We start from the raw sequence: 27,267 nt of genomic DNA on the forward strand, positions 1-27,267 counted from the left end.
ATAGTCGTAAGCCGGTATTAAACTGCAGCGAAGAACCCGAACGCGGTTCCCATCGAATTCAGCCCCAGAGAAAGCTCGAAGCCACCGCCCCGTCCCTCACGCCGCCCGCTGTACAGCACACGAGGCCAAAGGGAAGAAGATTCCGCACAGCGAACACGGAAAGCCCGGCCGAGCGCGGGAAGCCGAAAGCCCCAGGCGAGCGGCTGCTGGCCTCCCCAGCCCCCCCGCCCCATCGGCCGCCGCGCCGCCTCCCCAGCTCGCAATATTTAAGCACAATTCCTTACAGCATCACTTTGACAAGTCTCGGGAATTAGATGCATGCTGAACTACGACTGGCAATTACAGTAGCTTTTTGCTAGCTGGCACATACTGTATCTATAAATTTTAGTACAAAAACTTAAAAAATACAGAAACTAGGTCAATTTGTTAACTACATATTTACAGATAATTACAATTCTTTTCACTCACAATAATTAAACTAATTGTCAGTGAAAATTCAAACTGTGCATGTTCTGAGGTACCCGTACTCAGGGGTGGGGAGCGGGGCAGGGGACCGGAGGGGCGAGGCGGCGGGGGAAGATCCCCCCGGGTTTGTTCACATCCGCGGGGGCAACGCTCGCCCCTCCTGGTTACTGGTTCCTGGACTCAGTGTGTGCACTCAGAGAAAGCAAGGAGAGAGGGAACCGATGTTGGGTGGTTATTTTTTTTCCTAGGACATGGCTTTAGGGTGTTTTGAGGACACCAGACGGGTGCAAAGCCAACGGTCACGTACCAAACTGCCTTCCTCCCCTCCCAGAGGAGCCTTGAGGTGAAGTGCAAGTATTGAGACCCACAGCTCGGTGGTTAAGGTGCTTGTTTGCCGGCAAATCCGATTTACTAAGTCCCTCTCTAGCTGACAAAGGCCTGTCCTTCCCCAGCGAAGCCTGGGCTGAGGGGCAGGGCAGGGACGCAGCAGGCAGCGTCACAGCCCCAGCTAGCTGAATCCCATTGCGCAACAGCAGCCAGGGTTATCTGCTGCCATCGTTCCCTGGTGGGGTGATGTTTACTATGACCACTAGATCCATCAGCTTTTTCTTTTTGGCTGTAAACAGCTACCCGCAACCCTCCGAAGCGCCTCACGTGTATTTCTCAACAGACTCCGGCTCAATCGACTCATAAAAGTGCAAACCGAAACAAACACGGCAGAGGGACACCGACCGGCGTCCCCGTCTGGGCATCCACCACTCCTCCATCCTTGGCACGTGGCTCCGGGCTCACTGCCGGCCAGCGCCGGGGTGGGAAAGTCCCACAGGGCAGGAGCGCAGCTAAAGACGACACTACTCGTTGTGAAAGGGTAGGGACGTCCCAACCAAACCCGAGCCTCACCTAAAAAGCTCGCAAGAGACCTTCCAAAAGGGACAGGGGGGAAACTTGCCTCCAAATTCTCTGATAGCACAAAGAAGAGAGCCCACGGTTGGCGTGCTGCTGACCTGGCTGGGCTTCCCCGGGGGTAAATATCGCAGCTGGATGAATATTTGTGACTTGAGACATGCGAGAACCATTGGTCCCCCCAACTGCCAGACGTCTCACTAAGATGGGGTCTGCAGAGGACAAAGGAGAAGGTTAGAAGGGTCTTCACAGCTCGAGGAGCTCGTGGTGTCCAGCATGGCACTCGCCCCTCTGCTATGAGAAAGATCAGGGCAAGATTTACTAGAAACGCAGAGCAAGCACCCAGGAGAAGAACAAGGCTGTCCTCTGCTTACTGGACTCGAGTAACAAAACACACATGCCTAAGCAGAATAAAGAATGGACTAAAAGTGTCCGTGTGTGTGTATATATACATGTATGTATGCGCTGTACACACATACACACACAGACATCTCTCAAATCTTCCGATTTAGCTCCTCTGTTGCTCCTCCACATAACCTGCTCTAGTTATTGGACGCACACAAAGGTAGACCGTGTTCAGAATTAGTGGTGGCTTGAACTCGGGACTGCCAAAAGTTAGTGCCGGTGCAGCGTGCCAAGACCGTGCCGGGCTTGTGATCTTTCGTGGCGAGACGCAGCTGGGGACTCTGAGCTCAGCCTGCTGAGCACTTCACCGGCCCACTCGCCGCCTCCCCAGCAGATCTGTACATTGCCTCAACCGCTTTCCTATAGCTATACCATCTTGTTTTCTTCTCTGCTGTCTTCTGACTTTCTGGTACCCTCTGGGAGCTCTTTTCTCTCCTTTACAGCACACCCATAGCAGCTAGCCTACCCTCCCGCTCCCCAGAAAAAGAAAGCTACAATTAGCAGGGCAGTATTTAAGCGAGGGCTTTCGACTGCGTTCAGCCCTGGCACAGCTCGTGCAGGTGTACGTGCCCTCGCCCCGGAGAGCCCTGCTGCCGCAGGGGTTGCTTTTGCTCATGCACAGGAGCGCTCAAGAACAGCAGAACTCAAGTGCCCTGACAGAAATGCACAGCGTGATGTGTGTGCGCGTACACCCACACACACGTACATACAGAGTATATAAATATATACAAATGAGATACCATATATATATCCAGAGAGATGTGCGTATTCAACAGAGTAATGGTAGACAGTGGTACAATACAATTTATTGCCTCTCAAGAAATGGCACGTAAGCAGGGTCGAGGGGCCCTTTTCCCTGGGGGGGGGGGTTAATAAACAGCATCGTCCCAGGATCTACCAGGGCGCACCCCGTGCGGGTTACAGCCAGCGTGCAATGCACGTTCTTCTGGAGTGGGAGGGCTGGGTGGGATACAGAGCGATGCCAGCCTGGCCCCAAGCCAGGCAGGGAAGGGCTGCAGGGAATTTTCTGTGGAAAGCTTGGTATCGTACCACATTTATTTCTTCCACCCCTTTGAAGCTCACAGGCTGGGAGCACATGCAGGTGAAACAGAGCTGGCCTCCATTTCAGTGCTGCAGCCGAGGAAGAAAGCACGTAACGTTCAGCATGGAAGGGAGAGGTGGCTGCTGACTCCCTGCGACCATGGAGAACAAGAAAAACGTGGTCTCTTTCACTGATTTTAATTAAACAAAATCAAAAGAAATTCAAATCAGAAAGAGGCGAAAACGCTGGCTCCTCTGTTTTTTTCATCTCTGGGCTAAACTACATCAGAACTTTAGGTCTTCGCAAAGGGGAGACACAAATAACCACAGAATAAGAGATTTCAGGGGCCAAGCTGGTGATTTGAAAATACTGCAATAAAATTTGCAAAGTAGTCCACACAGAAGAGTTTCCCCAGTGTTAAATACGAACACAAAAGATGTAAAAGAACATCTTTGCTGAGGTACTGGAGTAGTTTCCACAATTTACAGATTACAGTATTTTTAAAACCAAAGTTAGGGCATGACTGCAACGAGTACAATATGGAGTAATTGGTCTTACTTTTAAAAATAGAGTTTGCAAACTGATTCAGAGAGTGTTTGCGTCTCTCTAGCGTATTTTCTAGTTGTTTATGTATCTCGGAAATATACCCAAGATACATTAAAATGCTCAACAGCAAGGGCCTCCTCATACACCTCCAAGGCACAGCCTGACCCTGAGTCCCCCTGGCTACAGCTGCGTAACGGGGTGCTTTTCTCTCGAGATCAGGCTTGTTTGGGACAGCTTTCCTTCCCCCACGTACACACAGGGACACACACATTTAGACCAGTTGATCTGAATCAGTTTTTGCAAACTATTTTAATTAAAATATTAACTTGTTGGAATAGTCCAGGTCTGCACATGATATACATGTAAAAATGGTTACTACACAATTCTTTTTGAATACAAAAAAAAGCCAATATGGGATAGCCATCATTTGGATTCAGCATTCAGTCATGCTTGACATTACACAAAGAGATGGGTTGAGAGAATTCTGTTGAAGTAGCTCAATTTAAGCCAGAGACTTTGACCAAATTCAAACCATAACAGAGCAAAAGAATGAACCCACTGAACTTGCAGGTATAGCCTGTCCCCGCTGTCACTGCTGCTGTTTGTGATAAGAGGAGCTGAACTTCAAAATGCTGTGTTAGCATCGTGCTCTGGGCACACCCTCCACTCTCCCGTGGTAAATCCCATACCATTTTGGCCTTTCATTTCATTTTTGTCTTTCTTTCTAAACCCAGGAAAATGCAGGTACCTTTCCTAAATCAGTTTCGCTGCATTTCAACAACACTGCAATGCAAAAGAATGACCCTAAAACATCCAATTCCACATAAAAACATAGCAGAGGAAAGGACAGGACAATTCACGGTCACCACCTGCCCCGGGGGGCAACCAGAGTCACCTCCATGGGACCACCGCCTCATCCCGGGCTTCCGTCAACTGTTAGTACTACAAAGCTCCTTACTAAGAGGCTGCTCAAACATATTTTGGTAGTTTCCATCTTCGATTAGAGTGATGTGCTACGTCAAGATGCTAGAAATCCCAGTTGGATTCACCAGACACTGGCAGAGAGTTAAGGACTGGGAGTGGATGTTAATTTAGCTAATGAAAGAACGTCGCCCTGTTGAGAGTACTGAACAGCAGCGAGACACTAGAGTATTTACTATATAAATATGTCACATGGACAAACACATTCGGAAAACCTTGCTTTTGAGCCCTATAAACATATTAAAGGCAAATCCTAGAGTTAGCAGCTAGTGTTTTCTTCAAGATGATTAGTGTGCAAGGAAAAACATTTACAAAGAACCCTGGCTGGTCAGTCCCCAAGACGGAAATCTTTGCCTCAAGCCAAACTTCGTCTACCTGCTCTTTCCCTAGCCCCACAGTGCTGGCTGACCCAGACCACCCTGGCACTGGCACAAGAGCACGGGGGCATCTCCAGTTCCCAGCACTAAGGGGTGACACGATGCCACAAAGCCATTCGGTTAATTAGACTCCCTGACCCCTTTATCACCATATGGATTTCACAACCTCCTTTGCTTCCTTTCAGTAGTACAGCAGCTCCAACGAGCCTCTGGAAGTAGTGCCTTCTCGCATGGTATGATATGCTGCCAAAGTATCACAGCATCTCAAGGGACTGTAAAAGTCGTGAAGTACTGCAGCAACGAAAATAATAAAAAGGAGCCTCACATGCAGCAAGATCTACAGTGGTGATGTGGGTTAGTCATCAGCTGGGAAAGAGTCATTGGCTCAGCTCCTCCTCGTATACTGTGGCAACTAAACATTTAAACAGTTGGCTACACTCTACATGTAAACAGGAAATTGCAACAAGCCAAAAAGGTAATAAATTGGTGGATGTAGTGTAATAATGAAAAACCTGATCAATGGCATTTTGTGACTATGGCATCCTTCAAAATACCTCTGGCATTTGAGACTGATTGGCTGAAAGTCTAAACATTTCTGAATGGAGCAAAAAGGACTACGCTGGGCTCCAATAATTATTCTGATGCTTAGCTAAAATGAGATGTCACAGTATTAGCTGTACAAGTGCATTACTTACGCTCCTCTGCCCAACCTCGTCTGAACTACCAGCAGCACGGTCAGGGAGTGCCAAAGCAGGAATACAATTTCGAACATTTCTAGCTTGCTCCCTCCAGACGGGTTTACCTACACACTTCTCGGGAAGCTGACCAGTGCCTTCTGAGAGAACGTCACTTCTTACACGACACGGAGCGGGCACTTGGGTAGAAGGGCCCTGCTGAGCCCTGGTGTCTCCTGGCCTCTCTTCTCACCCTTCTTCCTCACCTACAAGTCTTTGAAAATGCCTCTTGGCAGAGGCAATACCCTAGAAATGTATCCAATTTAACGACAAATAAAAATGGAACAGAAGATCCAGCTGTTCCTCCCCTGGATGTTGGTTTAAAGGCAGTTCGCCTGTTTTTTGCAGGGTGGCAGTTCGAAATTTATGGACATGGGAGGAGGTCTCCATTCTCCCTCAGACTTCCTATGGATGGTGTGACGAGGGCAGTCTGAGGCCCTTCTGTCCTGTCAGTGTGACGACCACCAGCCAACTCTTCTGACTAATTGCATATATTTCTCAGACGCCCTCCCAAGACCCCTCCAAAAAGTAAAAAACAACAACAAAAAAAAAAAACAAAAAACCACCCCCCCAACCCTGCAGCCAAACACTATGACATCCCAGTTAGTAAACACAAAACATAATGCTTTACAAAATGAATACAATATTCCATGTGCACCCAGCTTCCACACGTCAGCACCGCACTGAGGAGGCTGCTGGGCTGGTGTCTGTAGGCAGTTTCCGTTGGCAGACAGCTCCAGTGGAATTGCCACCCTCAGTTATTGTTTAAGTTATGTATAAGACATGTGTGAACCATTGGATATTTGTGAAGTAACACTTGTGCTCCTGCTCATGCCCTGTTCCGTCCGTCCCCCAGAAGCTGTCCGCCTCAGAGCCTGGGGGCTGTTGCGGACCCCTATAGCACTACTTCGAGGTACCCCCTGCATGGGCCCCGAGGGGTGACCCCATGGCTGGGGTCCACCTTGCATTGGATGGCCCCAAGCTTGTGGTGGGCCACCCATGGGATGACCCCAGTGAGGTCCTGCACCCCCAGTAGGATTGTGGGACCAGCCAGAAGCTCCCGGGTAGCTGTGGCTGAACGCCTCGGGGGAGAGATTAGAAAGAACCATATTACTAAAACCTAGCCTCATGCTTTCTGAGTCAAAGGCTTCGATCTCGCGAGCTTGACGCTCCAGCAGGCTTCGTATCCGTTCGGTACGCTCGTTCTGCAACGCCAGCATCTCCTCCTCAATCTAGGAAGGAAAAAAGAAGAGACAGTCTGTAGCAGCAGGACTCCTTTACAGGCATGGCCTCAACTCTCTGAAGGACTTGGAACCTTCTCCCCATGTTTCTCCGTGAGACTGGATCTAGATCAGGTGTCCACTGACACACAATCTGTTCTGAATGCAAAAGGTAAGTCCCACAGACCTGCACATGCCAAAGCATGGTGAACACCAGTTGGAGGGTCCTGGTCCCTGCTCCCTGGTGATTACAGTAGTTTTAGGGATGCAAAGCCAGAGTTTGCAGTGATACTAACAGCTTGACATAGGTTAATCTTTTAAGATGCAGCAAAGCCTACAGCTCCCATAAAAGCCTACTGGGAAAGCACCTTCAGATACAGCCAAGCACAGTGCCTATGCAGTCAAATACCTGCCAACACAGCTTAATGTGACCTTCACTGTTTGTAGCTAAATCTGATGACGACAACTGCTATTTTCTCCAGGATTCAATGTACAAGCCCACATTCAGTTTCCTCTCCAATGTTCACCGGCCAGATTTTCTTAGTTCGTGTTTATCACCTCCTATCTACCCCTTTCCTAAATCGGTTTCTCATGTTTCATTATCCTGATACTTTCTCCGGGGCGTGTGGCTGAAGAAAGCAGGCAGTGATGTTTGAATTGCGTGGCAGATTATTAGCTAGATGATATGCAAGCTGGCAACTCCAATTTCTTCCCCATAACACTGTTCCAAATTGGTTTCCAACAGTACTTTGGTAGGGGCGCTGGGTTCAGCTCTCTAAGTACAGAAAACATGGGGCTATGGCCTCCTGACACCCATCAGACAGGGATGAAAGCCTTTCTTATTGAAACCTTTGCAGTCAGGTGGAGAACCAAAGAATCACTCCATTATCTTCTTGCCAGCACTGAAAAAGCTACTTTTGGCCTCGGTGAAAAAGACCAAATGGGTAAAAAGCAGCAGCCAAGACTTTTAGCATAGCTCACTGGCATCTCCCCTGCTGTCAGCAGCAATGTGGCCAAGAGGTGTTATCTTGGTCTGTGCTGAAGGTACCGGGCAGAGCTTGTACTTGTAAGCGCTCTCTTGCCTTAGTCAGGGAATATGCAAAGTGATTTCATCTGGAATTTAGGAAACAATCTGCTCCAGCGTGAGTCATCTCCTGAGCCATTTGGGGCTTTCAGAAACTGCCTTATCCACTTGCCTGTTTCTTAGCGCTAGGTGAGTGACACTGACTCTCTCCATAGAGCAGCCGTGCTCACTCCTGCTGAAAGCCATGTGGTGGTCAGCTGCCTTGGAAAAGGCAGAGGAGAAAGAAGGTCCCTTCCTAGTGTTAGCTCTTGAAAATGCTCCACCTATTTTTTCCAGTCCTGCTATTTAAGTAGAATCCTCATCTTCCTTTTTCAAAACTAGAGCGTCTTCAGCATGTCCAGTTGCTCGGTTTTCAGGCTTTGTGACAGCATAACACACCGGACTTAGCGCAACTGAACTTCACAGAAAGGCATGCCTAACACACCGCATTAAAATGACATCACTTAGAAACGACCTCAGGTTGCAGGACTCTGAAGATGAGGTGTCTGAGGCACATGGGAAGGAAATGAGTAAATCTGAAGTCTTTTAAAGACACTCTCGGGACACGCTCATTACTGGTGCAACACAAACAACATAGCATCAGGGTATAGCTTGTACAGAGCCTCAGTCACTGGCTCTTAAGGCTGCGCATTGATGGGGCTGGCTACTCCCTCCTTAGCCTAAGTCAGACATGTACGCTCTGGTGAGTTACTATGGTGATGGGCACCATCAAAAATAAAGAGCACTGCGCTGAGGAGGAAGCAGAGTCCTATGCACACCCTAACTTCTGGAATCTGGTTTATTACTGAACATCAGGGACTGACTTTGCCACAGGCTATGTATATATTTGTGAACATAAATTCAGACATTCATCTTGCTCGCATACCTGCCCTTTCTCTGGCTGCCAGTTTCACTTAGCACATGCAAGCAAACACCAGGTGACATCGCTGAGCGACCCACACCAGAATAGTCGCAACTCTTAATTCTTACAAAACAGAACAACGCCCCTCCCCCCCAAAGAATACCCTTGCAAAAGGAGGACGCATCTACCTTTGCACCCACGTGTCTTCCCTTGAGCTGCCACTAAGTGACTGTAACCCCAGCAAGAAACACTCTCATCGCTGGTCCGCGACTCTGCGAGTTGCAATGCACTAGCACTGCAGGTATCGCTAAATAAAGGCTCCCACCTATGGCAACTGAAGGACCATCCAATCTTTTGCTATTCTACTGCAGTAGTCACATAGGGACACACAGGGCACACAAATACACACGGAAAAATTATGCTAGGTCTTAATTTTATCTTTTTTTTTTCCCCCCCTACAATGTAGCAGCACTAAGCTTCCTATCACCATTACTGATGCCAAATGCTTTGCAGGGGCTTTCTATGCACAGACTTCAATCCTGGTCCACACTGAAAGATCTATACAACGTTATTATTGGTTGACGTGTGTTTCCTTAAGTCACTGGCCTCACTTCAACTTATAACACTGTGCAATGCAATATATGCTGCTCCCACAGACAAGGACCAATGACCAGCAGCAGGCTCGCTGTGGCACACTTCTTCCCAGATCTCTCGTCAAGACGATGCCACCAGAGGGCAATGCACACCCAGCATAAATATCCACTCAAATGCAGGGCTGTGACAGGAGCTGTCCTCTTCTGGACAGGAGCAAAATAACTAGCGATGGGGTCTAAAGACGGCTATTAATTCGAGGGCCACACGGGAACTCTTGTTTTCACAAATTCACTTACTTCCAGAGATTCAAGCCTACTTGCAGGAGACCACAGCACAATAGGACTGTACTGTCTTCTTGGAGATGCTTCCTCGGCTGACCGTGAGGTGGAGCAGTTTTATTCTGACAAGGGCCCTCTATCAGCCCAGCATCAATCTGCTGGCCTCTGGGAGAAGTTAAGTGTGAAGAACCTCGAGGCCACAGAGTAACTGCCCTAATTTAATAACCGCCGATCAGTAAAGTTGGGAACTGTTGCGTGAATGGTGATGGCTGGCACCCACAGGGCAAATCAAAGGGGAAAAAGTGTGCAGGAGGAAGGCTGATAGTGTATTTCCTTTCACTGACCGGTGCATTACCCTTCTCCTGGTTTGTTTAGGCCACTCACATTTCTATACACACCCCGTGTCTGGCACTGCATAGAAAAGCATATTTCAACAAGGAGCACCTTAATACACATAGCCAACTACAAGCTGAAATCTAGGGAGCAGCAGGTCACCCATGCCTGTGGGTCTGGCTACTTCAGCTTGCTTTGGGAAATGCTGCTGTCTACAGTATTTCCATAACAAGCATAATTTCATAGGGAAACTGCAGCCTGGTCTCCACAGACTGACAAATGGAGCAGATCTGCAATAAAATATTACCATAAAACACAGGGTCTCAAATACATTTCACCCCCCTCCCTCCCCAAGATACCTACTCCCGATACTATGCAAATTCCAAAAGCCCCCCCAGCTTTAGGTTGTGATTGCCTGTCCTCTAAATGAGTTGGGAAGCTAATCTGCAGCTCAGAGACAGAAAGACCAGTTCACTTTCCCTTCTGCCCAGAGAGGCACGGCTCCCTCTGGCACGCTCCAAGCAGCTCTATCCCAGCCAGAAGCTGCTCACATAGGATGGCTGAGCTGGCAGAAAGTTCAGCCTATGTGTCACTGAGCTATCATCCCAGAGAGGCAAATACCCAAATGATCTGTGTTACTATATACAGCAAGGTAAAAGCAATTTCTCTCTCTATTGGTAAGTACAGTGCAATTTAAGATCTGAAATATGGAATGTGCTAATCATGTTCGCCTGCCCATTTTACCTTCTGCTCAAGGAGGGCCCGACGGAGGGATACCCTCTGTTCAAGATCACGCAGCTCCCGATCATGCTGGGCTTCTGCCTGCATCTTGATTTTACTCTGATATGCATTCAGCAGCTCCAATTCTTGCTGCAGCTGCATCTTCAAAACCTGGCACTCTGCTTCCTGTGCTTCATCCAAACGCAGCTGGGAAAGACAGACAATAGAGATGTTTCACTATGGGGTAACCACTCATGACACTCCGGGGGAGGACTGCGAGGAGGGAGAGAGAATGGGATGGGACTTTGTTTTCTTAGCAATACAATTGGTCTCTATTATACTTCGTTTCACTGAACAGAGGACCTATAGTGACAAAGACTGGTGACAGTGAGCCCACAGCGCCGATGCAAGTGATGCTCATGAGCAGTAGCGCCTCAGGAACCACGATCCATACTGCAGAGACCAGACTGCTGGAGGTGCTAACATCCACAGCTCTCCTTTTGCTAGAGGCAAAGAGAAGATCTCTTGCTCTGTTCAAGTGGATTAACCAAGCTGCCGGTGTACAGGTAATTAAGTCCATATCCCTGCCAATGGAGGACTTTACGTGAAAGAATATAATGACATAAAAGCAATATGATACTGAACTTTTAACCTTCCCATGCATAAATTAAGCCAGCTACCCCTGCCTCACAGTGTCAAATTTGTACAGAGTGATGTGAGCAAGACACAATATGCAGGAAGTGCAAAGAAAACTGCACATTTAGTTGCAGCAAGGACTCAAAGCGTTGCTCATGTGGTCATTCCTTAAAGAAGGAATCTCTTAAAAGAAGGAATCACAGAACTTTCACAACTCTTTTAACATTATTTCAGATTTACAGTCAAAACTCTGGACTCCTCTATGACTCAGTGAGCATCTTCCACCAGTGGGACATGCTTTGGTTGGTATCATTGACAAATCAAAACCTAAATGACTTAAGACAGCAAGCTGCACATTATTTAACGATGCTCTAACAGGGACTTTTATGTTGTCAAACTTCATGCAAAAGCAGTCCTCTGGCCACAGAGATGCATCACTTTGCATCTCTGCAACAGCAGCTTCAACTTCAACCTGCCGGAAGAGGGCAATACCTCTTTCCTCTGCATTTGAGTGCTGCTTTTTAAATACAGAGGAATGACTGTGCTGGGTATGGCACATGTAGCAGGGAAGCAGATAGCCTGCTGTCAGGATACAGACTGGTTAAAATGCAAACATCCCTATTTGGCTGAGGAACCCTGGGTCCCTCGGAGGCGACTCACAGCTTGTGTAGAGAGCATTTCATTAATGCTGTGATCATACTGCTCAGCCAGGATAGCCAGCTTCCGGGTCTGCTCCTCCTTGAGCCGTTTGAGGACAGCTTTATGTTCACTCTTTGGCGTGGTCTCCAGCAGATGGTTTCTCAGTGCTTTGTACTGTCTGGTTTGGATCTTGCATGTATCCTGAAACTGCTTCTTTATCTGTAGTTCTTTTGACTGGAAAGATGGAGGGGACACAAACAAAGAAAGAAACAGCATGTTTCAAATGGGAGAAATATCCATTCAAATGGATATTTAGGATTACATTAAGGATATGAGTTCAAGAATCCATAAATGTATATTAACATCTACAGTGCAAGGAGGGAAGCAAAATACACAAGAGGCAATGACTATTGCTGCAGCTGCTTTGACACTGCTACTGTGCGAAACAATTACAATACAGACACTTCTATAACAAAGCTCCAGCCTAAATACAGCTGTCTCCGCACAAAGAGCCTCACATTTGTCACTGGACTGGATCCAGTCCTGGGTGTTGCTTTTCAAGAAAAGTTCTTGAGGGACAGGACTAATATTTATTAGCATCAAAAGCCATACTTACACATGACTGTGTTTGTATGGCACATATATATGAACAGCACTTAATGTTATGAAAAGAAGCAGATCTGGTGCATGGGAAGGGACAGGGAAAAAGAGCAATGCTTTTTCCATTGAGAGTTTGATGAAGATAAGATGTATTCTAACCCTTGGTATTACGAGCCTGGTTTTCATAAAGATACTCAAAAAATGGCTGGGAAAGATTAGACACTTGAAGGTGTATGCCACAAGCAACATTAGCATTGTGCTAGTCTAGCAAACAAAACAATTCCCCAGTCCCAGTGGAGGCTTACTGGAGATTGAGTCTTCCCTTTGCGCTTTGCTAGCATCTCTGTATTGTTTAGACATAACTTTGTGATTGCACACAGGGCTGGGAGACTTCAATCCTGGAAAAGGTATCTGTATCTGGATCAGATTTTGCTGTACGACCTTGGGGAAATTAATTATTTTTTTTCACCTGCCTTACCTGCCTCCAGAGCAGCTTGTAAGGATTAACATCTACTAAGTGTTTTAAGACCCTGAAAAGGAGGGTGTTCCAGAGTTCCCTGTATCTTTCCACAGGAGGGCTGGCAGGGATACTTCTAACTAAGCAAAACCCAGAAGTGATGAGCAATGGTGGTTAACTGACAATAGTCACGCTCACCATGGTGAGAAAAAACAAATAAACCAACCCCTAAACCCCCACATCAGGGCAGTCAGTACACACTCGGGGCCGCTCCCACTGTCAGCCACCATGGTCAAATCCTAAAGCACCGGCGGCAGGAACAGAGCATAGGAACAGGTTCCTGTCCCTTGAATAAGTTGGAAGAGCTCTGGGATCTGAACGAGCAAGGCAGATATATGTATGTGCATGTCTCCCGTCAGCTCCTCCACTGTCTGCTCCTGGCACTAACTCAAGGCTCAGCGGGGTAGGTGATAAGCGCAGCACTTGTAGCTACCTAGAAAGATGCAGTGGAATCAGACAATATATCCAGCCCAATTTAGACATCAGCATGCTTTGCTGCATAAACCAACAATTCCACTTTGCCAATCTGATGCAGAAAATAGGACAAAGATGGGTTTCATTCAAACCAAAACATATATCGTGGAGAGGAATACATTGCTTTTACCCTTTCTAAATTCATAGCAAGTTATTTCCCTCCAGGAAACCTTTAAGGTTGTTTCTCCCTGCCCCTAAAGGAAGTGTCAGCAGGTTACACATTCCCATCAGGGACCTGGTCACAGCAAAACACTAGCAATCTATTTTGTCCTCACTTTCTGTGAAGTCTCGCTTGGACACCAGACTCTGTTTACAGGCTTCCAATCCAAAGGCTTTAACAACAGGAAACAGAAGGGAGGGGTAAGATTTCCAGTCAGACTTCTGACAAGATCATTTTGACCTAGTATTGTGAAATACCAGCAAGAGGGTATTTGCATCACAATTAACACACTCGAAATAATAACAGAGCAGTTTTCACTGAAGGGTGAATTCTAGTTATCGGCCCTTCTGGTGCCGTAATAGCGGCAACAGACACTGACCGTTAAAAGTCTGCTTTCAGGACAAAGGACCTCCCGAAATGACAAAGGGAAAGCCTGAAACACACGCCCTCGAGGGAGAACGTTGCTGAGGAGAGAAACTGAACAAATAGTCAAATAAGAATACTTGCCTGCATTAGTCAAGAGCAAGAGAAGAGTTAATACTAGGGAACAGTCTCGATAAATAGGGGATTGTACTACAAACCGAAAGGTTGTCCAGCAGGCTGCATTATTAGCACTGTGTGTACGCAAAGGTGCTGGGTTGACAGCTCAAGCCTGAAATCCTTCACTAATCGCAGAACAGCCACACAAAGTGAAGTGCAAGCTTTCCACGCTCCCCGCAAAACGCTCCAGCCCTGTCCTCGGTGGAAAAGGGAAGGGGTTGAAGAGTCTGCAGAGGTGAGAGGGCAGCCAAGCCTCTGCAGCCCAGAGAGACCGCCGACCCTGCTGTCCCGACCGCCAGCACGGAAGGAGAACGGACATGCTGCCCACTTGTGTTTGCACCGCGTCACCTTGGGGAGGCAGAACTCATTCATGCTAATCTCAGAAGGATCAACCTAATACAGCTGCTTCAGTTTTATTCAGCTCAGAGTGCAGCGCAGCTTCCCTGTGAAGTCATCAGCTATTTATACACTATATCCTTGGAGATTCTCAACAGCGATCAGATGGTCCCTTGTTCTCACAAGCTAGGTTTTCACTATTTTAATATTATTCTAATATTGACAAATCAGGGTTGGTTTTTTTCCTGAAGTTCTATTTTCAAGTTGTTTATTTTCTCTATGAGAAGATAACTTGCAGGTGGTGAAAACTAAGTCAGATGGGAAATATCACAAAGAGGAAAGACCTAGAATAACAAAGAAACCCCATGCTCAGTATGCCATACACTCATTTTGTTACTGGCACAGATGAACACTGGGTGGAGAGAAGAAGTCTGCCTCCTCAAAGGAAATGTACCAGGCAGCTTTGTGAAAGGCCTTATACTCCCTTCTCAGACACTTCAGAATAAACCACTGGACTTCTTTGGATGAAGTGAAGGCTTACAATGAAAACACTAAGAACCTCAATTACAGAGGCCCTATAGTTCTGGTCAGCCACCGCAGTTACAAGGGCAGCAGGAGAAACCCATGAGAGCACAACACAGCAAAGGTCAGTGCTAGGAGCTTCCTGAGGACACTGCAGTTGGCTGGTATCTCCCTCTTCCCCCCACACTTGCTAGCATAGCAGCCTTAATATAAAAACAATAACAAGGTGTGCTAGCCAAGACCGATAGTGCAGTTAATTTTGATGCACACAACAACGCAAAGCTTTTTTTTTTTTTTTTTTTGGTAAATGACACTGCTTCATTATGGAAAAATAGATTTTCTTCTTGTATATGGGGGGAGAAAAGGGTCAGAAAATGGTGTAGGAGGAAGAAGAGAGGGGAAAAAGGGCACTACAAAGATTAAACGCATTTTAAACTACCACAACAAAGAGGAAGGCACATTGCTGAGAACAATAGCTTTTCAAACAAAATGAGGGAATAGTGCTGCTATGGCCTGCCTACAATACACTGCAGCCCTGATCACCATTGCTATGGCTCATACGTATGGTGCTTGTAGGGCTGCAGTTGCACCCTGGCAGTTGCACAACTTGACAAATACGACACTTTTTAAAAAAGGTATTCATTACAGAATGAGACACCTCTTCAAATTAATGAGCTTCAAAATACCTTGGACCTGCATATACTGCAAATGAGAACTGAGCTGTACTGTACCACTTTTCCACCACCACCAGCAGCTCACGTCCAGAGCTCCTGCATCACTTAGTACCTTCAGGCTCTTGGGCTGCTGCCGGACCTCCATGACGTGCTTACGCCTCAGCTCCCGCTCCCGGCGCTTGTTGTATTCCAGCTGGTTGGTGAGCTCGGTCTGGTGCTGGAGTCGGATCAGCTCACAGCGCATCTTCTGGATGGTACTGAGATGGCGGAACTCCAGCTCCTGCATGGACTCGTGCTGACGCAGCAGCATGGCGTGCTCCAGGTCCTTCTGCGTCTGCCTTTTGTTTAACTCCTAACAGGAGGACAGAGAGAATTATTAGATTCTTTGTACTTACTTGGATTTCCGTTCACAACGTGACATTTCACTTTGTTCACAAGGGCATTTCTCTCTTTCCAAGGCATTTGAGGACAGAGCACAGAGTTTTTACGTCTTATCAGAAGCAGACAGCACTGCCACCGGTAATTTTTCCTTCCTCATTTCACTTTTCTTCTTCCTGTTCTAGATGCTCAACAGCATTCGCAGTAAGCATTTTCTAGAAAGGACTGTAACTGTTGTGTCTGTTGACTTTTTGGACCTAACAATTCTCCCACAATAGGGCACTAATCTGAACATTTGATTCTGCACGATCCCCTAAATACCACAGGGATTACCAGATGGCGTTGCAAAACATATCGAACCATTATTTTACCAAAAAACTTCAAATGTGGTAATTAACACTTCAGTGAGATTGGAGTTGGATGGCAGGTGCTCCTGCGAGATACATTTCACACAGGTGGTTCCAGGTCTCATCTCTGCTTATTCCCTTACCTCCCGAACCAGGTCCTGCTCCAGATTATGGCGGCCAAGGAGCATCCGTCTCTTAAAGCGGCGACACTCCAGCTCCAAGTACTGCCTCTGACGCCTCAGTAAGTTGGCTTCTTCCTCTGCCTGGAAATGCTGGATGTTCTCCTTCTGCTTGGAGAGCCACTCCTGCTTCTCCTTCTTTGGAGTGCTCTGGTTTTCGTTCAGCTCCTGATAAGAGCAAGGTAATTAAATGTGGAATAGTCACATTAAGCTCCTTGACCCTGAACAACTGGACGGACCTGCCTAATAAACTATGTTTCAGACAAAGCTGTTCCACCTTGTCTTCTCATGGCCGGTACCATCCCAGCCTCTGCAAAAACGCATCATACCGCATATCTAAGGGAACACCAGGAGACGATTCACAGTGGAGCAAATTTAACTACAACTTTTTTTTGCATTGGCCATTTTAAACCGTCAAAATGCTGGTTCACATCCACAGTTTCCAGACATATATGTTAGCTCAAAACATAAAAATGATGGTTTGCCACTGAAAACAAAGACACTTGGAGGTCCTGCCATACTGCCTGACAAATGTTTTTACAGGCTCCCAAAGGACTGAGAGAAGGAAAGTGTTGTCATCCCACTCATTTACAAACGTTGTTCATACAAAACTCCGGCCACATGAAGCACATCAGAAAATTTGTCTTGCTTGATCAGAACACGTACACATTTTATAAGTAACTCATCAAGGCAGGGCTGCTCACTGAGACTCCGTAACTTACAAAAACAATATAAAGAAGTTCAGAGGTGAAACGTAAGGCCACCGTTTCCATATTTGTATTAAATTAAATGTACAGATTGAAGCACCTTTGGCAAAAGACTCTGCTTGCTTGAATTGCGTACTAGAAATGCCCATACAGTAACTAGATTTGTCGTGATGCGTTTCAACTTACTCCTCTGTATTTCATCACTGTTTCTTGGTGCTCTGTGATCTACTGCCCACTTAGAAAAAGATTCTATGTTATTATAAAGAGCCCACGCTACTATAGTTTTTGTTAGATCTTTCTTGGCTCTGCTGCTCTTTAGCCTTTTTTTCTCCTGGGAAATGTCTATGTTTGGGAATATTCCCCTTTGGAGCAAGTTCCAAAGTTGCGTCACACAAGTTGATGGTTGAGCACTAAATGGTTCTTTCAAAAAAATTATTTACAGTGCTTACAGTTTCAGCCACTCCACAAAAAGAATCAGGAAGTTTGATTCTACAGTTTCTCTGCATTTCCCAAAGGTCATGATTTTCACTACAATACAGTGATTATTAAACTACTATATAGCTTTCTCCATTAAAATTAAATAGTGTTTTACAGATATTTTCATTAAAAAAAAATCTGCAGGTCATCTTTACTGCTCTCTTTTCTTGCTGCTGCTACAGAAATATCATTTAAGTGATAAGAAACTTCACTAACTGCTGCAGTGCGTGGTCAGTATCTGCAGCAACAAGGTATGAGAAAAATGCTCATGACCTTTAATAAACTACCTTTTTTTCCTTCCTTAGGATTGCCAAGTTTACATGTTTCTGGCTAAAAAGTAATATTAAACAATGAAGAAGTTTGTACTTTCACAAGATAAACATATAGGTGCCCATATATAATAAACCCTCTTACTCTAAGGTCAAAGATATGAAACAAATACAGTACGTACAGGACTCTCTTCATGAAATGCAGAACTTGCTGCAATCCAGCAAAAGATCTCCTGCACACAGTGGCACTTTTGTTTCTGAATGTTCACCGCTCTCGCACTGCATCGTACACTGCACTATATTCACATTTCTCGTTACAGATGAGTTACCTCTTTCAGCTGCTCTTTACGGAGTTTATATTCTCTCTTCTGGGACTCCAGGAAACTGTTCAATTCTTTTTTCTGTTGGGCCTGAATATGCTGTTGAAACTTCTTTTCTTCATTGGCCACCACTTTAGCCTACAGCAAATCCAGCAGCAAATCAGTTTGAGTCCCAAAGGATTACAGCTCACGTTCCATTTCAGCCCCAAGATGAAGAACTCATGGTACGATCACCACGATACTCACCATGACTCTGAGTAAGCACGAGTCTCAGGAGCTTGCCCTCACCCTCTTCTTATTCCATCCCCCCATCAATGCACCCCGCTGGAGTCCTTTTTCAGTGCCTCATTTCCTCAACCTTATTGTTCAGCTAGTCTTGCCTAACAAAGTCAACACCTTATGATAAACTATATCCTTAGCCCTCCACTGAGAGATCCAAGATGAACAAAGAATCAATAATAATTGCTGTAGGCAGCACCACTTCATTATCAATTATTTAAAAGCATAAAAACCCCCCATATCCATAAGCAACTAGACGGTGAACATTTAAGCGTAGCTGGCACATTTCTCTGCAGGCTAATCTGCCTCCATAACCCTTGATGGTAGGCAGTTATTGACAGCATATACATGGCAAAAGAAAGGAAAACCCTTACAGTATTTTTTTCTGGGGTCAGTATACTAACATTTAGTATAACGCACTGTGATGAAGGACATACCTTTCCTCTAGTTACATAAACCCCTTAGTGTAAGGAGGTGATGTATTAGCCTTTTTCTAATTAGCAATTTGCTTGGCTCCTGAAAACAGACATGTAAGAGACTACAATGTCATCTCTTCATCAGTGAGGGGAAGTGGACAATTCAATGTAATTAATAAATATAGACTGGTCTGCTAAACCGTAATCTCCTACCTCTTTTTCCATGGCTGCTTGGTGCTTTTTAATTAGCTTTTCCATTTCTGCAGCAAAATTGTTACGCTGTGTTTCAAGATCTTTGTCCAACCTGAGGCGGTGCTCGTCCATCTCCGCCTTCAGTTTATTCTCCAACGCCATCAGTTGCTTCTGGTGTTGCCGTCTCATACGTTTATAGCCAGACATCTGCTCTCGGAGTTCAGAGTCTTGTTCGTGTTCCTGCATTTGCCTTGTCACCTAGGAAGATAACCACATCAGGCCAAAGTAAGTTAATGCTTGTTAATCTGCTTTTTGGCAGTCTTTAGACCACAAAAGAAAACTATTCAGTAAAGAAATATGATTCTGTTGTAAAGAAAAGCACGCGTGCTAATGGCAGCAGAGCAGATTAAAAACCGAATTCTGCTGTAGAAGATAAGCTCACATGGGCTCCAGCAGAAAAACTGTACAATTGTTATAAAGTTGGTACTAAATAATATCTTTTTAGCCACTACAATATCAGTGTGCATATATACACACGTACACGCACAAATATACATAATATGCATATGAAAATAAAAGCCAGCTTATTACCATAAACTGTTTTCCCGCATTCTGCTAGGCATATTGGTTTTGAAAATATCTAATATACACAAATTACATTTGCCCAGGTGTTGCATTTAAGCTTTTATTAACTTACATTAAACTATTTCAGTGATAATATCTCAGTCAATGAGGATGGCTCATATTCTGATGAAATCCTAACAGCTCTAAGTAGTTTCATAGCGCTATGTTCAAAGGCATCCCTTCCTATACAACTTCATCAAAATAAAAACCTTAACATACCAGCGATGCTGTGCGTATGGTAGCAAAGTGCTCTCGGTTGCGATAATGAGACTTGTGGCGAGATACTTGGGGAGGAGACTGGGGTTCTGATGCCCTTGTTCGAGGATCTGATTCCTCTCTGTAGTTTTCTTCCTCCTTATCAGCAAATATTAACATGAGAGAATAAAGAGAATCTGTGTTACTAAAGATTTTTATGTTGGTCTGGTTCGAAAGACATTTAAAAGGAAGAAAAAAACATTTTACATTCAGCAGCCCTGAAAGATCCTCCTGCCAGTAAGTTGGAGGAAGGAATATACTGCAACAAGAGCTCTGATCTAGGATCCTTGCTTTTGGAAATTTCATTGCGCATTTTTATTACTAGGAGGAAAATTACTAATTAAAGCTGAAAATGCGAAAAATAAATGGAAAACTGAAAACTGAGTTAAACAGTTTACTTCAACAAAACATAAAAGCTATGAAGTAGACTATATCAAGTCTGAAAGACAAAAACAACATCTTTGTAACCCTGAAAGACAGAGGAAGATTTTCATTACGCCCTCTACAGAAATACCTCAAAGCAAATTTTAAAATCCGTCACTGTGTATTCCACATTCTTATTTTGAGTTTGTCATTCATCACAGAGCGATTAGTAGTTAGATATGATACACTAACTAACTCCCCGAGGAAATACCTGCATCTTTGTTGCGTATCTGGCCAAAGAACAGAACATTCTAAACACACCCATCATTAGCTGGGGAAATGTTACTGCTTTGAGAAAAGGTGTGATAACCCCCCCATAGCAAGAGCAGCATGGTTCAGAGAGATGCTCCCCAGTTTTATCCTTCATGGTGCTGAGGTAAAGCAGGGGAAGTGGTTTCACAGCTTGCCATGGCCACAGTGCTGCATTTCTTTTTCTGTGCATCTTTGTTCATTAACCAAATATTCAAGTCAAGTGCTGGGAAGCTGTGTGCTTCAGGAACAGATTTCAATCACTACTGAGGGTCTTAAATATAAGAGTTCACTAACAAGGAGGTAAAAAGGGGGAACTCTCCCATCCTTTTGTCCCATGGAGCATTGCTCTGCAAGTTAAGGGCATCTACCAAATAAACCTATTCACAAGCTGCCATTCCAACTCCTCACGGTAAAACAAACCAGTTTTGAAACAGTGCAATTAGTGAAATAATTTTTGGTGAATCAACAGAAATAAATTATTTTTAACAGCAGCCTTCTAAGGTCTCCAGCACACATTAATATATTGGGACACAATATTAGAACCTGCAGATAATGATTTAGGACAGGAAGCACTCAACTTCTCGTCATTGTGCCAACCAAATCCTCTCCCGTTTTACACCTTCAAAGTTATCCAGTAAAAATCCAATGCTTACCGGCTTTAAATGAATGACAGAGCTATTTGACATCACGGTGTGGTCCCCCTCCATCATATCCAGCTCGCTCTTATCATCTGAGGCATCTGGAAGACTGTTAACACTACTGCTTTGGCTACTGGCACTGATAGACATACTAGGAATGGACTGATTACTGCCGACACTATTCACTGTTCCTGTCCTGCCGACACCATGATCTTGTTCCTAGGAGAAAGGAATTATTAAGAAAATCCAAATCCATCACAGTTTTATCTATGGACATTACAAAATGAAATGTTCATTCCATTCCTTTCTAAAGGCAGCTACGTGCCACGTCATGGCAGTTCCCACCCTCCAGGCATTGCCATGAAACATTTCTCTTGTGGGATGCTGGGTAGAGAAAGAATCAACCTTGTCAAGATTAACGGGCTGATGTCAGATTCTTTTCAACAGCGAGCCTGTTAACAAGCTGAACTCTATCATCTATCAGCAACAGCGTGTCACCAGGATCTGTTCTGACACCAGCATCATCTAAGTGCTCAGATGGGACCCTGCACCTCGCACAGTTCCTTTCTGTATATGAGAGAACTGCAACCCAGAGAGTCTCAATTTCTGCGTGGTGATTGCAGCATGCAGCCCAAAAAAGACAAATTAATTTCCTTGATTACTTTTTTTTTTTTTAAACCAAGTACAAATTTCTGTGTCTTAGACTCAGAACAACATTCTCCAGACAAAACTAGAAGACTGTCAAGGGCCTTGTACATATGGTCAAAACAGAGGTTAACTGCAGTTGCTGAAAGAGTCCACACGAAGCCTTATAAACAGGCAAAGAAAGCTAGGATTTACAGAACCGGCAGCTAACTGTTCAAGCATAAACACATGGCACAGCTTCTTGCCAGCACAAGGCATCTACCCTGTTTGTCCTTGTTTGTGCCTTGAGGTAGCTTTATTCCAAGCACAGAGAGGAAGACGGCGTTTACAGCCAGGTGTGTAAACAGCCTCCATTCGTTTCAGCAATATCTGAGATGTGGTTATTTAAATGACAGCATCATTCTCTGGTTCAGTGATGAAATCCAAAGTTTCTCTCACCTCCTCCTCCTCCTGTGTTTCAACTGCAGGGCCATTGTGCGCCTCCTGGAAGAGGAGCTTCTTCATTTTACGATACTGCAGGTTGTCCAGTTCTCTCACTGCATCCTTTGTTCTCTGAATCAAGTCTATTAACACTGTTTCGGGCCGCTCCCGAAGAACAAACATGTGCTGTAGGACACATAAATAGGTGAGTGACCTCTAATGCCTCCAGAGCGCATGCTTTGAGTATAAAATTATGAGCTTTATTTGGGTTTGTTAGCCCTCTTCCCTGCGCAGGAGGAGAATACCTTCACAGCTTACACTGGCACTATTTCTAGACTTCATGATCCAGACAGATTTCAGAATGATTGCTTTCCGATGGAAGACATCCACCAAAAAGTAAAGATGTAAAACCGGAAATGGTTTCACGTACCGTGAAAATGGGCTCAGTTTAAACCTAGACTTCTTTGGGCGTTGGGGTATTTCGAGACATTATCTACTTGTGGTTTAGAAAGGGGAAAGAGCAACAAATAACATATAAATGCTAAAAGTGTTAGACTGGTTAAGTATCTCTAACCAAATGTTGATTAACTCATCAGCTAACTCTCACTGTAAAACCCTTTTCCTTGTTTAGAAAAGCTCGAGAATCAAATATTCGGCATACAGCTCTAAGTCATAAAATAGGCTGTGAACCTCCAAGACTGGCTCTAGAACAGTTAGCCACGTTACGCTCTTTTTTTGGAAATATTCACTGCATTTCACTGCAAAGGTGGCTCCATTTTGCCAATAGGTAAAATAAGTCCTGTCTATCTATGTCAGAAGCAGCTTTTGCAGCCTCCAGATGAAATGTGCTGTGCAAGCATGAGTCATTATTAACACCACCGCTAGTTTCATTTTGTTCCTTAGAAGAACTGCATTGCCTTTTCCAACACGTCACATTCCCTACCTGTCCCTGTAAAGTGGCATGCAGCTGTTTCAGACTATAGATATGGAAGGAATACATTCACAAACGTTTAATTTCCATCAATGTTCTCTTTAATTGCAGTGCATTACTCAAAATAAAACCAATCTGCAGAATTCTGAAATGGCAGGACTAGACACCCACACCGAAACCTTTACTGGATAATTGCATTTACTTTCTGAATACACAGTTTTTAAAGAGGCAAAAGTCCTCAGAACCATTTAAGTAAAAACATGCAAAAAGGTGATGGTAAAACCTTTATAAATAGCATCCATTTCCCAGTAATGCAAAATTTTGGAAAAATCACTGTTTAGCACAAATGTGGCTGGGATAAGAATCTCCCAAAATAATGTCACGAGCACTGTAAAGAGAATGACAAGTTAGCAAAATTCTGAATGCACCTGATGCCACAAAGGAAATCCAAAGTCACACTTAGAGTACAGCAGTTCTAACACCTAACTTCTGTGTGAGTTCCGTTCACTTAGGAACACATCAGCTTTTTGCAACAATCTACCACATTGGCTTTGTTTCCAGACTAGAGCAAGGAAAATCAAGTATCTGCAGCATACAGGAGCACAAATGAAGAAAAAAAAAAGGGCTAAGAAATAAAGCAGGAGAAAACCTGCAGATGGCTGAGGCTTATTCATGTCAAGGAAAAGTATGGGGAATAAAAACTGCTTTCCTCTGCTCCCTTTCCCCCAGGGATGCTATTAGAACAGTGAATTTCAGTTCTACGTGTAAAGCACATAGGTGATGGGAGAGGATAAAAAGCCTTTAGGGGTATATATAGCATAGAATAAAGAGGGAAGTAACGAAAGGTATTTGTTAACTAATGCATGGCAGCTCCGTCAGGATTAATTATAATCACTGGAAGGACAGACTGAGCTTAAGAAACTGAAACTCAACAAGTTGATGCTCATCCAGTGTCACTTGCTGGGGCGTCCTTTTATGATGAGAACAAGGCTGGCTGGAGAGTCATCTGGGGAACTGCCCGAGACACTGCGAAGGCGCAGTAAAGCCAGGACCGCCAGCTCGGTACACTCCACAGCACCCTCGGCTCAAAGGTGTTAGGGATAACGGGCAGAGAGCGCATCGTTAACCGTAACCTAGTACGGCAGGTGAGCCAGAAGAGCGTCACAGGGCATGGCCCCTTTTCAATACCACATGGAAAACAAAAAGGACAAGCAAGCCAACCTTCAGAAGCTCCTCTGATGTAGGCCTGTCTTGAGGAATTTTCTGGAGGCAAGAATCTACAAAGTTTCGAAAATAATCAGACCTGTGGCAAGGAAAGAGAAAAAACCAAACAAACATCTGAGTTAATTACCCAGTTTAATTTTCAAAGCTCATTAAGGAATCAAGACATTCACATTTGGACACTGCTAGTAGAAAGAGTGGGGAGAAACCACACAGACCCAATACTTCATACTACAGCCTCTGACATCCCTAGTCAAGCCAAAGCCCACCGCTATTAGTAGGTAGATCCCTTTAACCTCAGCTTCCAGACAAAATGTTTCAGCTTAAGAATGTAAAAATACGGGGCAATTCAAGAGGAAGGGAAGTTCCCTATAAAGGCAGACAGCCACGTATCTCAGTGCGAGCAGCAATCCTGTCAAATTGGCCTAGGACTATGGCTCAGAAAAATGTAATTAGGAAGTTTTTAAGTTTTCAAATTAGTTTACTGTGTTTGCTGTTTCAAAAGACAGTTGTTGAGGCTGAGAGGCACAAATTGTTACTACTGTGCTTTATTCTTCTGAAATTTGTGCAACAGACACTTGCCGCACACAAGCAGTGTCTTCATCTTGCAAAGCAATACTTCAACAAAACAAGATTTAGGAATTGACAGTGTGGTTTGTAATTAAAAGACACCAAAACCCACACTTTTGGCTAGCCTGGGAGCTTCAAAAGTTTACGGACACATGAACTGAAGTTTTTACAGGATCTTATGTTCTTCCAGCAGCATGTCCTGTTTCTACTACATTCTAGAGTCTAAAATGCATATTTAGTAATTGGTCAATTTTGTATATAAAATGTATAGTGAACCTAATAAGAACCTTCCAGCTCACATCCTCCCAACAGGAATCCAGCCATTTCAAGAACTCAGCATGACAAAGCACTCCATTTACAGCAATTCCCTACAACATTCCTCCCTCAGTAATACTCACCATTCATTAGACTGTAGTGTAGGGGATTCATTCTGCGCTATGTGATATAAGGCACTCATTGCGTTCATATTAAACAAAGGAGGCTTCCTTTCCGCTACACACAAAAGAAAATAATTTTTATATAGGGAGATAGTCTCACGTTTTTGCTCTTTTTTAGTTTACATCCCTTTAAAAAGAAAACCACATCAGCAGAATCACTATTGCCTGAACACGGAACCCCAAACCAACCCTACCCTGCAATCAGACAGATATGTTGGCATATGTCCTATACCATTGCAGAAGATGAAAGCACTCTGAAGATCAAATGCCTTGTCCTCTCAAGCTTTTAAATTACGTGGTTTATCATAGTTGAGTTCTCTGACTCATTTTAATGTACTAAAATAGGAGTAAGTTAACAGTAAGCTCTATACTCGGTCTTTAGCCACTAAGCATTCCTGGTTTCATACCCTCCCCCCCCTTTTTTTAAGCTACAGTCGCTAAAAAGCTAACAAATATTTAATTCTAGCAGGACAGCAGTGATGAAGAAAAAGCTGGTTACAAGAACCATCAAATCACACTTAACTGACTAAGCACATGGGCAGGAAGTCAGTAAGAGGCCAACTCTTTATACTATTTTGAGAGTTGCATTCTCTTTGGCTCTTCTCTCTCTTTCAAGTTTGTGTTACTCTTATAGACTGACACAGCATGAAAGCTTAATGAGGAAGGAGATGATCTCACTGTAACAACAAAATTGAAGCTTCATCAGAATGTTTATGGGGTAAACCTATAAAGCTCAGCCTCGCCATAAACATTCCAGAGAAGCTGGTCAGGCCACGAGGACATTCCTGTACTAGTGAAAATGTAACAGAAAACTTTCCTTCCTGAAAAAAACAAACAAAGAAAAAATAATGCTAGTTTTCTCATTCTGCTTTTTAATTTTGAGTCGAATAGTAGCAGTAAGCTATGTATCAGAGATCACTGTTCACTCATTGCTATCAGATGATAGACTGAGCCCTACAAATTCCTCAGAACAGGTAAACTGAGGAGTTAAGCCTTTCCTCAAATGCAGCACTTTACCTTCTCTAATCTGTCAGACAACCAGTTGCCGCTATCGAGGATCAGACTGATTATCCATTAAACTATTTTAACTGACTGCTTAAACTATTTTAACTGACTGTTTTCTCTTTTTTCTCTTAACTCACCCAAATAAAATAAAAATCCTTAGGAAACACTGAAACTGAGCCCTCAGTGAGGCCACTTCTAAGACTAAGTAATAGTTTGAGAAGACTACTAGATGTCTCATTTTTCTGCTTTCTTCCCATGATTATTCCAACCAACACAAATGAGATAACCACACCGACCCAGCCTACAAGGCTCTACTGTCCTGACCTAGTCTCACCTCCCACCACGCTAGAAGCTGTAGACGAAGCCTAACGCTTCATATTGCAAAAAGGCAACGTGCAGTAAGGCACCCGGGGGTGTGGTGGCCATGAGCTCACTGCATTCCTGGAGCGCTGCAGCCAGCCAACTCTCCTTACTCCACTCCGAGCAGCATTCTGTCATGACAGTCACACCCCTTCAACTTGCTTTATATTGGCAACCAAAAAAAAAAAAAAAAATCTCTGCTCTGAAGAAAGAATCTATTTCGCGTCCTGGAAGACAATGAAGTTGACAGTTTGGAATGCCAGACAGCATTTTTAGCTAAACCGTGCAGTTCACGTGGATT

General features: G+C 44.5%; 1 protein-coding gene across 2 annotated transcripts in view; it reads right to left on the reverse strand.

Annotated features, from left to right (window-relative positions):
• Positions 1-520: 520 nt before the first annotated feature.
• Positions 521-27,267, reverse strand: part of TAOK1 (TAO kinase 1) — a 71,549-nt gene continuing 44,802 nt past the window's right edge. For both annotated transcript variants that reach the window (XM_075518000.1, XM_075518001.1), the window contains exons 9-20: positions 25,563-25,656; positions 24,595-24,676; positions 22,461-22,628; positions 21,393-21,596; positions 20,029-20,163; positions 19,207-19,443; positions 18,308-18,436; positions 16,490-16,693; positions 15,734-15,973; positions 11,820-12,032; positions 10,548-10,730; positions 521-6,685 (exon numbers count right to left, since the gene is read on the reverse strand). In XM_075518000.1, the coding sequence (XP_075374115.1) occupies positions 6,224-6,685; positions 10,548-10,730; positions 11,820-12,032; positions 15,734-15,973; positions 16,490-16,693; positions 18,308-18,436; positions 19,207-19,443; positions 20,029-20,163; positions 21,393-21,596; positions 22,461-22,628; positions 24,595-24,676; positions 25,563-25,656 (2,351 nt within the window). In that variant the 3' untranslated portion in view covers positions 521-6,223. The remainder of the gene's footprint in view (positions 6,686-10,547; positions 10,731-11,819; positions 12,033-15,733; positions 15,974-16,489; positions 16,694-18,307; positions 18,437-19,206; positions 19,444-20,028; positions 20,164-21,392; positions 21,597-22,460; positions 22,629-24,594; positions 24,677-25,562; positions 25,657-27,267) is intronic.

Source organism: Mycteria americana, chromosome 15 (genome assembly GCF_035582795.1).
Source record: "Mycteria americana isolate JAX WOST 10 ecotype Jacksonville Zoo and Gardens chromosome 15, USCA_MyAme_1.0, whole genome shotgun sequence".
NCBI classification, from domain to species: Eukaryota; Metazoa; Chordata; class Aves; order Ciconiiformes; family Ciconiidae; genus Mycteria; species Mycteria americana.